This window comes from Ornithorhynchus anatinus, chromosome 19, assembly GCF_004115215.2.
Source record: "Ornithorhynchus anatinus isolate Pmale09 chromosome 19, mOrnAna1.pri.v4, whole genome shotgun sequence".
Lineage (NCBI taxonomy): Eukaryota > Metazoa > Chordata > Mammalia > Monotremata > Ornithorhynchidae > Ornithorhynchus > Ornithorhynchus anatinus.
The window spans coordinates 7,332,176-7,345,121 of NC_041746.1; the positions used below are offsets into that span (position 1 = coordinate 7,332,176).

General features: G+C 47.3%; 1 protein-coding gene across 2 annotated transcripts in view; it reads left to right on the forward strand.

The window, feature by feature from the left end:
* The window catches only part of DUSP10 (dual specificity phosphatase 10), a 133,048-nt gene that overhangs the window by 102,896 nt on the left and 17,206 nt on the right, over window positions 1–12,946 (forward strand). The window contains exons 1-2 of one of the 2 annotated variants that reach the window (XM_001512740.5): window positions 418–553; window positions 2,954–3,798. In XM_001512740.5, coding sequence (XP_001512790.1) covers window positions 2,997–3,798 — 802 coding nt within the window. In that variant the 5' untranslated portion in view covers window positions 418–553; window positions 2,954–2,996. Of the gene's footprint in view, window positions 1–417; window positions 554–2,953; window positions 3,799–12,946 lie in introns of those variants that run through there. The other variant, XM_007672379.4, reaches the window with a different exon arrangement.

A 12,946-nucleotide genomic window follows, 5' to 3' on the forward strand; every position in this document is an offset into this window, starting at 1 on the left:
CGAACTCCGGACCTCTGACTCCCAAGCCCGGGCTCTTTCCACTGGGCCACGCTGTTTCTCTGATGCCGTGATTATGATGTGATGATTATTAATATTATGATTATATCATTTTTACTAGGGACGGTGGGGCCCAGGAACAGGTTAAGTGAATCCCGCCGGTTTGGTTTAGATGTAAATAGAGAGCAGCTGGTCGGCTCCGGCCCCGGCCGGCCTCTCCAAAGCCGTTGATTGGCCGCCAATGACATCATCACCCGGGCTCTCACCCGACGGCCCCGAGGCAACCGTCCTTAAAGGGGCGGGGCCCGGCCGTCCGGCCACGCCCCCCTCCCGGGCCGCGATTGGTCCGGGGCCCCCGGGGCGCCTCCCATTGGCTCAGCCGCCCGTCCTTCGGCGCCGGCCCCGCCCCTTTCGAATCTTACATTTCCAGCGGAGCCAAAAAGAGAAAGTAAGAAGGTGGCGGGCGGAGCTCAATGAAGCCGAGTGAATGGGGGCTGGATGCCGCCAAGCTGTAGCCGCGGAGGGACGCCGCACGGTGGAGGGACGTGTGGATGAAGTAAGCGGAGGGGTGGGAGCAGAAACCTGCCTCCTCTCGGGTGGGTGGGTCCCCTTTGGAGCTGGTAATAATGTTGGTATGTGTGCAGAACACCGCTCTAAGCGCTGGGCTGGACACAGGCTCATCAGGTTGTCCCACGTGAGGCTCACAGTTAAGCCCCATTTGACAGATGAGGTCACTGAGGCCCAGTGAAGTGACTCGCCCACAGTCACCCAGCTGACAAGTGGCAGAGGCGGGATTCGAACCCATGACTTCGGACTCCCAAGCCCGGGCTCTTGCCACTGAACCACGCTGCTTGGGGACGGGGGGAGTGAGGGTCGGGCTGGTGCCACGGCGGGGGTCGGCGGGGCTCCCCTTCCTAGGAGGGCCAAGAGTTGGGGAGGGAGACAAAAAGCAGGTTGGCTGGGAAGGTTTTGCTGCAGGTCCCAGGGCCCTTAGGAGACGGCAGGGTGCGAAAACCGAGTGCCACGGAGCTTGAAAAACTCACCGACTCACTTCGTCATCTCCACCCCCTTTTATTGCAAATAACGCTAACGATGGTATTGGGTAAGCGCTTACTATGTGCAAAGCGCTGGGTGGGGAGGCGGTGAAGAAAGGTACCTGTCCCCCCGCTAGCTTTGCAGGGGTCCTAATATACGGGCTCCTAATATACGACCCTCTGCTGCAGGGATGCAGAGCTGCTTCTACAGCGTGTGCACGAGGAGATTTAGCCCCAGATCCCCGGACTTGTAATGTGCCTTGTGTGTCCCGTGTGTCTCCTTTCGGGCCCCTCTTTGGAAGAAAGGGTCTGTTGATTCATTCATTCAAAAGTATGTATTGAGCGCTTACTATGTGCAGAACACTGTACCAAGCGCTTGGAATATACAATTCGATAGTTTTTAGGTGATGGGGGATGAAACCGATTTAGCCAAAATAAGAGCTTTTACAGTTTCGTGTGCTTGTGGACGCGAAACGATGCTTACCCCCTGCCGTAGGACCTTGTTTTTCCCAAAACATTCTCCAAGTGGAGAAGTTTTACGCCGGCATCACAGTCCACGTTTATGGAAGGAAAGTCTGAATTATTTAAAATTGGTAGAGGGGAGAATGTTTTGAAGGCTGACTCGTGTGGGTTTGGAGTGTCTCTAAGGTGGTTGTATCTTTCTACACGACAGTGATAGTTCTTTGAGGGAACATTTTCTCGCATAAAAGGTGCTTAAGGTTTTTGTGGGGTAGATCAGCTCTCTGGCCCAGGGTTTTTGCCGCTTCTCTGGGAGAGTGTTTGTGTTAAACGGTGGAGACTGAAATCGTGGCTGAGGACCGGCATAACGCGCTCTCAAAACAAGGAACGGCACTGGCTTCTTGCAGATGAATAGTAAAGTGTGGAGCAGGAAATCTGAGTGTTCAGATTTGACACCCAGCTTTTAAGAAGAGTTGGAGAGAGACTCATATCAGGAGGATCAGCAAGTCACAGTTCATTTTGTGGGAATCTGGGAGACAAGTGTGGGCGTTTGAGGACTGAAATCCTTGGGTGTATGACCACTGTCCAAGAAAGCTGGTCAAAAACTGGCTCTGAGTGACTGAAAGAAGGAAAAGGAGGAGAAGGAAAATCTTTCATTCTTTGAGGGTTGGATGGGCAGTGGGTGGGGGTTGGGGATGGTCTTGTTAAATCCCCCCTGGAATGGTGGGCTTCCAGAGCTAACACAGTTGCTGTGGTTTTACGATCCAATCATAACCTGTGGTGAAACGGGAAAATTCAGTTTAGCATGCAGGGAAAGGAGAAAGAGGGACAGAAGTTGTAAAAACGTTTTCTATTCCGGCGTATTTTTTTCTTTAAAGGAGTGAGTGATGTTTGAGAAATCAACCTTGGGGAGGCATATATTTAGGAGGGCGTTTTTCATTTGGATTTGCTAGGAAAGTTGACATCTTCTAGGGTCAGACTTACCTGCTGTGCATTCCTATGGATTAGAGAGTTGGGGGGTGTAGCTTTTAAGGCTGGAAAAAGGGGTCGGGGGCCAAGCCAGGACTGTTCACCGTGTCCATTCAGAACTGGAGGCAGATGAGATCACCTCTTGAAATCTCTTCTAGGCTTGTGGTGCCTTCATTTTCTATGCTTGTTAATCCTCACAGCTGAATGTTCTGACAGGAAAATGATCTGAAGTAGTAGTTCATCATTTGATCATCCTCAGGACGGGGGGTGGGGGGACGTGCAATTAGTCCTGTATCCTCTTTGCCTCCATAAAAAGGAATTGAAAGCTTTTGCAGTTGCTTGGCAATAGGCACCCGGAGGTCCGGAATGATCAAGTGCAGTAATTCCCCGTCCCCAGGGTGAGGAATAGAATGAGATGGGATATCTGCAAGCTGCATGTACAATCCTTGTGGTGTATGACTTTGTCCCCTCCTTTTTTTTTTCCTTCTCTACAGACTATCCTGAGTTCTTCCTGAATTGCCAGTTTTCAGCCTCCTCATGCCTCCGTCTCCTTTAGACGACAGGGTAGTAGTGGCACTGACTAGGCCCGTCCGACCTCAGGATCTCAACCTCCGTTTAGACTCCAGCTACCTTGAATCCGCCTCTTCGGTCGGGGATAGCCACACGGCCCTGATCACCACCACAGTAGTGTCTTTAAAGGCTGCCAATCTCACGTATATGCCCTCATCCAACGGCTCTGCCCGCTCCCTGAATTGTGGATGCAGCAGTGCCAGTTGTTGCACTGTGGCAACCTACGACAAGGACAACCAGGCTCAGACCCAAGCCATTGCCGGCGCCACCACCAACGTCGGGACTTCCACCACCTGCCCCGCCAACCAGATGGTCAACAATAACGAGAACGCCGGCCCCCTGAGTCCGGGCCGGGTGGGGAGTCCGGTGTCCGGGACGCCCAAGCAGCTAGCCAGCATAAAAATCATCTACCCCAATGACTTGGCTAAGAAAATGACCAAATGCAGCAAGGGCCACCAACCAAGCCAGGGACCCGTCATCATAGACTGCAGGCCGTTCCTGGAGTACAATAAGAGTCATATTCAAGGAGCTGTTCACATCAACTGTTCCGATAAGATCAGCAGGAGGAGACTGCAGCAGGGCAAGATCACCGTCTTGGACTTGATCTCCTGTAGGGAGGGCAAAGACTCTTTCAAGAGGATCTTTTCCAAAGAAATTGTCGTTTATGATGAGAATACAAATGAACCAAACCGAGTGATGCCTTCTCAGCCACTTCACGTAGTCTTAGAGTCACTGAAGAGAGAAGGCAAAGAACCTCTCGTTTTGAAAGGTAAGAAATCTCTTCGTTCTTTTGTGCTTGTGATGATTTTATTCTATGAAGTTAGTACCGTTTCTGACTTGATCACCTAGCAAACGATGCATGCATACCCTTTGTGAACCTCAGGTTTTTCCGTGGTTTTGTTGCGGGGGGCGGGTGTTGTGGGGAAGAGGGGGAGGGGCAGTAAGTGGGAGCCGAGGATGCAAGAAGGAAACGAGACCCTAGTTTAATCCCATCACGAGACGTGTCTTCACTCTCACTGTGGGGAGTCCTTTTTCCTGATATCTTGGGCGGTGGTAGCTTACAGAGGGAAAGATTTAAAATATTAGACAGATTGGCTCAGATGCAGTCTGCATGACACTGGTGATAACAGCCCCATTACAAACAACTTAAACGATTACTGTACCAGAGCTCTTCAAGGGATGTCTCCTTTTCCAGTGAGTGGTATTTACTGAGCTTGTACTAATGTACTAAGCGCTTGGGGAAAGTAGATGCAATAGAGTTGGTAGATACCATCCCTGTCCACAAGGAGTTTAAAATCTCTTACCCTTCTATCCTTTTTTAAATGATGTGTTGGTTTTGGATCTCTAGATTTCCATGAAAGTTAAACTCTACAACGATCCATTAATAATGGAAAAATTTAAGAAAGAGGTGTCTTTATTCATATCTACCAACTCTGTTATAATTCCAAGGGCTTAGTGCAGTGCTCTGCACACTGTAAATGCTTGGTTAATACCATGGATTGTAGCCAGGGTAATATTATTTGCCTAAAGAATATATTCCAGCACTATATCGCGGATGGGATGCCCTTGAGAAGCAGCGTGGCTCAGTGGAAAGAGCACGGGCTTTGGAGTCAGATCATGGGTTCGAATCCTGGCTCTGCCACTTGTCAGCTGTGTGACTTTGGGCCAGTCACTTAACTTCTCTGTGCCTCAGTTACCTCATCTGTAAAATGGGGATTAAGACTGTGAGCCCCACGTGGGACAACCTGATTCCCTTGTGTCTACCCCAGCGCTTAGAACAGTGCTCTGCACATAGTAAGCGCTTAACAAATACCTTGCTTTTTGTATAATATCCCTAAATTCTGTTGAATCGATTAGAAAGTTCTCTGATATTCAGACTAAACTCGACCTGCGCTTATGACAGTCACTCCTTGTTTCACAATCAGTCATTTTTGAGCACTTACAATGTGCAAGAATACTGTACTAAGCACTTGGGAGAGTACAATCTGAAGTGATAGACATGTTCCTCCCCACAGTGAGTTTAGTCTGAGCTTCGGTATTCCCTATTTTGTAAATATTAGTTTGTAGTAATCCTTTCTCCCCCAGCCGCTACTGTATTTTAGCCAAGTTATTCAGGTTTGGGGCAGATCCTCAACCTGCCAAGGTATTGATGAAAGGCTATGAGTGGGTATGGAAATCTGCATAAACAAATCAAACAATGGCAAATGTCCAGTTAAGTGAATAACTTAAGCGCTTTGAATATGCCACCTAGCAAAACTGCCTCTCTGTCATAGCTTTGGGTCCTTCCTGCCCCCAGTTTGATTCTCCCCATTCTAGACTGTGAGCCTGTTGTTAGGTAGGGATTACTGTACTTTCCAAGTGCTTAATACGGTGCTCTGCACACAGTAAGAGCTCAATAAATACGATTGAATGAATTAGCTGTTTCCTTTCTTCTTGCCTCCATAAGTCCCAAAGTGGGAACAATCCATCAACAGTATTTATTGAGAGCTTACTGCATGCAGAGCACTCGACTAAGCACTTGGGAAAGGATAATACAAGAGAGTTGGAAGATAGAATTGCCCTCCACAAGAAGCTTACAGTCTACTGGGGGAGACGGTTGTGAAAATAAATTACAGATAGGGGAAATAGTAGAGTCAGGATTTGTACACTGGTGCTGGGTTGCTGGGGTGAGTATCAGAGTGCTTAAGAGATACACAGCCAAGTTCATCGTCAACACAGGGGAGGGTGGGGAGTGGGAAATAAGGGCTTAGTCTGGGAATGGTTATGTCTTTGGAGCTAACTGGTTCCATCCTGGGACAACAGATTTTGTTTTGTCTGGGGAATGTCTCCTTGGCTTTTGGTTCAAGGATCATCTCAGGGAGTCCCTACCACCAATCCATAGTACTTGAGCATGTAGACGCTGTGCACTGAGCACTGTACTTTGCGCTTGGGGAAAGTAGGCAGGCGGAGCTGACAGTCCGCCATGTTTGTGCCAACCCTCTTGGGATCTCCTAATCGTTTTAAAGGGATGAAGGGGTTTTCTCTGGAAGGCTCCCATTGGGGAAGGGTGATGGGCGGGGGGGGGAGGGTTCTCCATGCTTTGATTCCTCATCTGTTGCTTGATCTGGTTCTTATGTTTTTGTCTTTCCTCTCATAGGGTAAATGTTCTTGATAGAAAGTAGCCCGGTCTTCTGCATCTTGACCCAAGGAGCAGTCACCTAAATGTCAGGATGTCTGATCACCCCCAAACTAAACATGGGGTGACCTAGAGCTGTAAAATCACCCCCACTCAGTGGCAAGCCACTTCCTGCTAAGGGAATGGGAAGAGGGATTTAGAAATCACCAGGAAAAAGCTCGTGAAGGTATTGGTGGGGAACGGGGGGAGTGACCACTCCCTGGCCACATAGGATGCCTCTCGGACTCAGACGGCCTGGCCTGGTTCCTCTGGACTGGGAGTCTGATCGCCTTAGCAGGGCGGGCCAGAGTGGTGACCTCACCACCGAGCGCCCTGGGCCGCTGCCGCTTTGGACCAGTCACTTTCAAGTTGGCGAGGAGCGGGGGCGGCTGGTTTAGAAGACTCTCTGGCGGTAGGATCTGGATTCGCTCTGTCTTTTCAGGTGTCATTCTGTGTGGGTTGGGGTAAAAATCTAGAGCTTTGGCCGCATGGGTGGGGTTGCCTCTTCCCATCCTCCCCACCCTTTGTCCCCTTTTTCGTTTCTGTGCAGTGGCCTGGAGGGAGGGAGTGCATGCTTGGGGAAGAGTGTTCTCTTCAGACGAGTCTCCATTTTACTTCTAGGATAGAAGAGAGTCAAGTACAAGGGTCTTTGGAAACCCCATTGGTGCTGGGAAATAGGCGGGTGTATCCTAAAACCCGAATGTACCACTCTGGAGACTCTGGTTGGGGCCAGCCAGGCTGGTTTTGTCTTGCTGTGGGTCTTACTTCAGTTAAATCCTCCCTTGATAGTTTTAAGGTTTAGCTTCATTCATACCCAGAGAAGGGGAGGGGTCGATTGTGGCGCCATTTTGATGAGGGAGGAAAGACAGACTTATCTGTATAAGGGAGAACTGGGTGAGCTGGGGGGAAGGACTGAAATATAACAGAAGCCCCTCTAAAGCCCCTTCATTTTGAGAAATTGTCTCGCTCAATGCGGGTCAGTGGTAATTTATGGCTAGCCCATTTGATCCTCTGTTTTATAATTGTAAACACTGGTTGCTATCCTGGCGGTCCAAGTTTTACATCCCGTTCTCCCCCTCCCCCCTCCCTTCTCCCCCACCCTTTGTTCCGGTGCCATGATCTCCATTTTTGGTGCTGCCTGTCAAGTAAGAGGCTGCTCTGTTGCCATTTTAGTCATGCAGTGTCAGGTTGGGAAGAAATTGATCAGCAGCCTTCTGAGGCCTTTGGGATTCGATTACGGTTCTAATTTACAGTTCCCCTGGCGGGTGACCTCCTGCATCTGAAACCATGTTTTATTCTTATCTTCTGGGAAACTGCACCAGGCACATGCTCCTGCTTGACCTGCCTCCATGGATCAAGAGGGACCTAACTGCCAGTGGATCCCCCTGGCACTTTTGGCAGTCTGTTCAGAGGAAAAGAGACTTGTTAGCATGGCTTAGTCTGAACCAGCTCCACATATGCGCTCCAGGGAGAAGGCAGAGCTCAAGGTGGTCAAAATTGCTGTTGCATCTCACTCTGGATGTTACATAAGTATCCTCTGGACAATGTAACCTTTTCCCCTATCTCTTTTTTCCTATTTCTTTCGCTCTTTCCTCTCACTCTTTTCTCTTTCCTCTCTCCTCTCTCCCCCTGACACTTGTCAATTTGAAAAGGCAAAACAAGCCCATCCTGATCTTGATATTTATACTGTTTACTCTTTGTGTACTCCTCTTCAACAGCATGTAGCCAACTTTGGAAATCTCTTATTGTACCCTCTGTGTGTTGTCTTCTGAATTATTCTCTTTTGGCAAGAGTTTTGTGGGCTCAAGAAGAGTCCTTCCAAGTCAAGGTGCTTTTTGGAATCTTGTTCTTTGAGCCTCTACTTCCACAGCACCCCAATTTAATTGATTGTATTTACTGACCGTGTTCTGTATGCAGAGCACTGTACTAAGCCCTTGGAAGAATACAATATAAGAGAGTTGGTAGACATAGTCCCTACCCACAAACCCACCCTCGTATCTTTCCTCTGCCAGAATATTGTGTCAACCCCAGAACAAGATACTCGTCTTCCTGATGGTGAAGCTAAGGGACGTTTAGGAGTGTTGAGAGGAAAATGGCGGTAATGGGAGAGACACAGAGAAAGAACCCAGGACGTCAGGACCTGGAAAGGCTCCACGATTTTGGGGGTCAGAATCTCATTCTATGAAAACCCTCTGGGAAGTCTCCAAGGAGATGAGTTACTTGGGATGAAATAATTCCCTAGCAAAAAGGAACCCTGAAAGGAAATGCTTGTGGCCTTTTAAAATACATCATTTGGTGACTGCAGCAGGCGTAGGTCCAATAACAGAAAGCTAAAGTGCAAGTCGTCCTCCTCTCCCTGCCTCTTTTCTTTTGGTTTTTGGTGACTGTTTCAAGGCCCTCCTTCCACTCTGGTGTGAGTTCCAGGGAATGAAATTGAACCATACTACATTTGTGTAAACATCAGTATCCTGCTCTCAACACTCTGAAGTGTTGGGCATCTGCCTTCTGGCATTAACAGAAATGAAGGTGACCAAGAAAAGGGAAATTTGTCAATAAATACCACTGACTTTTTTAGGGGGCCATATGTGCTCTACCACACCAGAGATTGTGTGTGTGTGTGTATGCGCGTTGCTATGACCTAAAAATATCTTGGTGACTGCTAACTAATTTAAGTAGCCTACAGTTGGAGCTGCGAGTAATTATAAAAGCCCGCTAGACCTAGAGACCCAGACAGTTCTGGCGGGTTTAGAGTTGTCTATTTATAAAGGGATTTGTAAAAAGTGATTAGAAACTGGTATCCAGTGACATCACCCAATTCGCCAGATAATGAAAGAATGTGGGCTTGCCTTTCTGCCCACTCATCATTGTGGCGTTTCTTTTGCTTCTGGGATTAGCAATCTCGACACCAAAAATGCATTTCTAAAAGGGTGGGATGTTCTGAAATCTGAGAATGAATCAAGGGAGGAATCTTCTCCCACCCACCCACCCTATCGGCCCTTGCTGGGCCATGGACATGGGATTTTTTTTTTAAGGGAACTTATGCTTGAAAGGCAGCACTGGACTTACTTCCAACTTGTTTCATCTTGGTTCTTTCCCCCCACCCATGTAGTTTGTCCTTTTTTTGTTCACTTTGGTACTAGAGGCAAACTGCCATGGTACTGGTTCTCTTTCCCCTAGTTTCCTGGTGTGAGAATTGAGTGTCCATCCAATCTGGTCTCTCCTGGCCAATTCATTCCCACAACTGAGGATTTCTGGGGACATCTTTGTGGGATTAAAAAATATCCTAGCTTGAGTGCAAATTGGTTCCTTCCACTCTGGTTGGTTTGCTTAGGCATGTGGATTTGGCTTGAAGCAAGGTTGGCTGACTTTTTTGTGTGTGTGTGTGTGTGAATATGAATCCAAGGTTTGATATTCTGAAGTAACCAGTATTTTTTTCTCCAATGGCAGACTGACGTGTAGGGGCTTTCTAACTGCTCACAAGTAGAGTGTAGTCAACCCTCTGTGGATGGTGGACATTTTAACTTCCAGAGAAATTGGAATCTTTTGGTGTGGAAACATTTCCAGTGCTAAAAGCCAGTTAAATTTTATTTTTCCCCTTAATTTATAAAGCTTTATTTTTCCTTGTTTAAGATAATTTTATCCGTGAGCTAAAGACTCTAGATCTGAGAGTTCTGGAACCTGAAGCTCTTTTTTCATCACTTTTTGTTGCCTTTGCCCTGGCTATGCAAATGAGGTAGAAACAAGTCTCCTCCTGCTTTGTTCCACTCCTTCTCTTCATCCAGGGCTAGTCAAGAACAACTAAAGTGCCCAGGGCCAGTGATGGAGCTTGAGGGGCCTGAGAGGGGAGGGATGTCTCAAGTGGTTCTGGGATATGAAGTTCTAGTCACGGTAACCACTGAGATGATGATAATATTTGTTAAGCCCCTACTATGTGCCAATCACTATACGAAGCGCTGGGGGATACAAGCAAATCAGTTTGAACACAATCCCTGTCCCATGTGGGACTCAGTTTCACTCCCCATTTTATAGAGGAGGTAACTGAGGCACAGATAAGTGAAGTGACTTGTCCAAGGTCACATAGTTAAGAGCATTACTTTGGTGCTATGTCCCAGGAAATTTCTTGGGCAGTGATGTGAAGCTGTAAAAGCAGTTCATGCCTCTCTGCCTTCACAGATTGGCTTGGCCGCAGTGGGGGGTTCTCCAAGGTGGGGGGCGGAGAAGGGGAAGCAAGGTCCTGAGGCGGCAGGCCCCTATTATGACCACAGGGCTTGGTCCAAATGAACTGGTTGAATGGCCCTGAGAATCCAGTTTCCTCATCTCAGTTTTGATCCTAGGCTCTGATTACTGTCTTCGTTGGGATACTGAGGTGACGTTGGTCTCCAGGACAGATGGTATCTTGTTCCTCCTTTGGTTTCTTTCCTTTCAACAAGACTTTGGGTACATACTGATCTTGTTCTAGAAAGGGGTTAGGTTAGGCCTGGAAACTACAAAGTACTGATAGGGCCATGCCTGACCATTGAGTATTTCCCTTTTCAAGGAAGAGGGTGATCTTATTCTGCCTATCTAGTTATAGATTCCTAATTCCATTTCTTGGTCTCCATCCCAAACTATAACAATTGGTGAATAAAGAAACTACTTGAATAAAGGGGAATGTGGGTTACAAATCTTACTTTATTTTCCAAAATTATACACCTTCCAAGGTCTTCGTGTATATCCTGCCTCTGTCTTAAACTCAAGGCTTTCATTTGATTTCTGTGATTCATTGACAATATTTTCATTCAAAAGACTCAAGGTCTGTCCACATTGTCTTTCATTACTCAGAACTTGGCAAGTCAAACAATCTCCCGTTTAGAAGGAGAATTGATTTATTCATTTTCAAGGGAAACTGACTTTGAACTTGTGCCTCAATTTAGGAACGGACATGTGGGCATATTCTATTTAAAGGCTATCACCCTATGATAGGTGCCTGGCAATGTGGAAGAGTACTTAGAAGAAAAATAGGGGATTGAATGTGTGATGGTGAATGGAAAACATTTGACTTTGAAGCTGTGAAATCTTCATTTATGCACCATTAATTATATTTTTCAAACTTGAATTTTGGCAGGGAAAATATCATGTCCTATTGAATTGTGTGTCCTCTGAATGAGATCCAGGGCTTGTTAAGGTGTTGGGGACTGTTCACCAAGCCGTTCCTCTTCGTGGCTGAGTGGATGTTGAAAGCTCTTCCAAGGAGAAGATTCCTCCCTCTCTTCTTTCACTTCCCAGTCTGCTGTCTGACACTCTCTTTTTAGAGAAGTTCTTCCTTATGGATAACCTCAATCTCTATTGCTGTAGGCTGATTTCATCTGGATATACCGTGTGTGTTTTTTAGTGGAGATAGACCAACTGCCCAACATGGCCCTAAGTCAGTATTTCACTAAAGACCATTTTAACCCCACCCACCATCCAGATTGATTGATTCCTTCTCCAGAATTAGTCACACCTCCTTCACTTCTCCTTTTGAGTTCTGTGCTTCAGACCTCTGATTTTCCATCTGCTTTCCCTTTAAGAGGCCCTAGTTGGCCCAAGTGCTCTGATACTGGAGAAGATCCACTCTCTGCTGGCATTCTAACTCCCGCTAGTAAACGCCTAGTGTCAAATCTTTCACTTTTTTGTTAAGACCATCGTCCTGCTGACTCGGTCAGATTGTGGTCCGCCCTGATGCCTCCCACACGACACTATTGGCCAAAGTCCATGCCTCCAGCTTTTCATCTTCTCTATCACCAAGTGCTCTGTGCCTGTTACTCTGAATACTTTTTTTCTAATGCTAAAACATTGAGTCCTTAATGTGTTCTAATAATACTTATCCAAAGGTCTCCAAGTTAGTTCCAGGGTGATTGGAAGGAGTGAGAGCCTGAGATGGTCATTTTACTGGGGGAAGGTGCCCTATTGAGTGGGATCACCTTCCACAGGGCCCTTTCTCTTACCTCTGCATATTACCGATGTATAGTACCTACCTGTGTGATATTATCAGCTGGCCAGTGCATTGGTGGCTTGGGACAGCTAACTTGGTGCTCTAGGACTGAAAGGCCTTGTCTGTGTGGGGATAGCGGTGGGCGTTGAATTTTTGGAAAGCTGCTGACTTGAAAAACAGTTGAGACTGCCACAGTTTTCATTCTCTTTTCACAGCATTTTCCCCCGTCAAAATTTTCCTACCCATCCTAGGAGCAGAAACAGAAGTATCCACTGTCCCTCAGTTCCATCCAAGGGGACTTGGGCCATCTGTTGAGCCCAAGCCTTGCTTGGCATGATGCTGTAGACAATTTCCCCCTTAGCCTCCCTTCCTCCACCCCGGCAAGATCCTGATGAGGTTAGAACCTAATGAACCGAGGGGCAAGGAATTCCTGATCTGGGGTTGTCTGTAGTGGACCAGGATACCGCTCCTTCATTCCCGCTTCTCCTGATGAGAAGGATGTTCCCTTATTGGCCCAGTACCATGCTTTCATGCAGAATAAAACATAGACGGAGGTGCCCAGAAACTTGTAATTTGACCTCGATCTAATCTCTGTATATTAGGGCGTGAACCCCGTGTGGGATGGGGACTGGGTCCGACCTGATTATCTTGTCTGTGCCCCAGTGCTTAGTCTGTTGCTTGGCATATTGTAAGCATTCAACAACAACAAAAAAAGATTATTAGATATTTTGAAGCTTCTAATGCACTTGGAAAAACAAAGCCCTGGAAATGCATTTAGGGAAATCTGGATTCTGTTGGACACCCTCATCC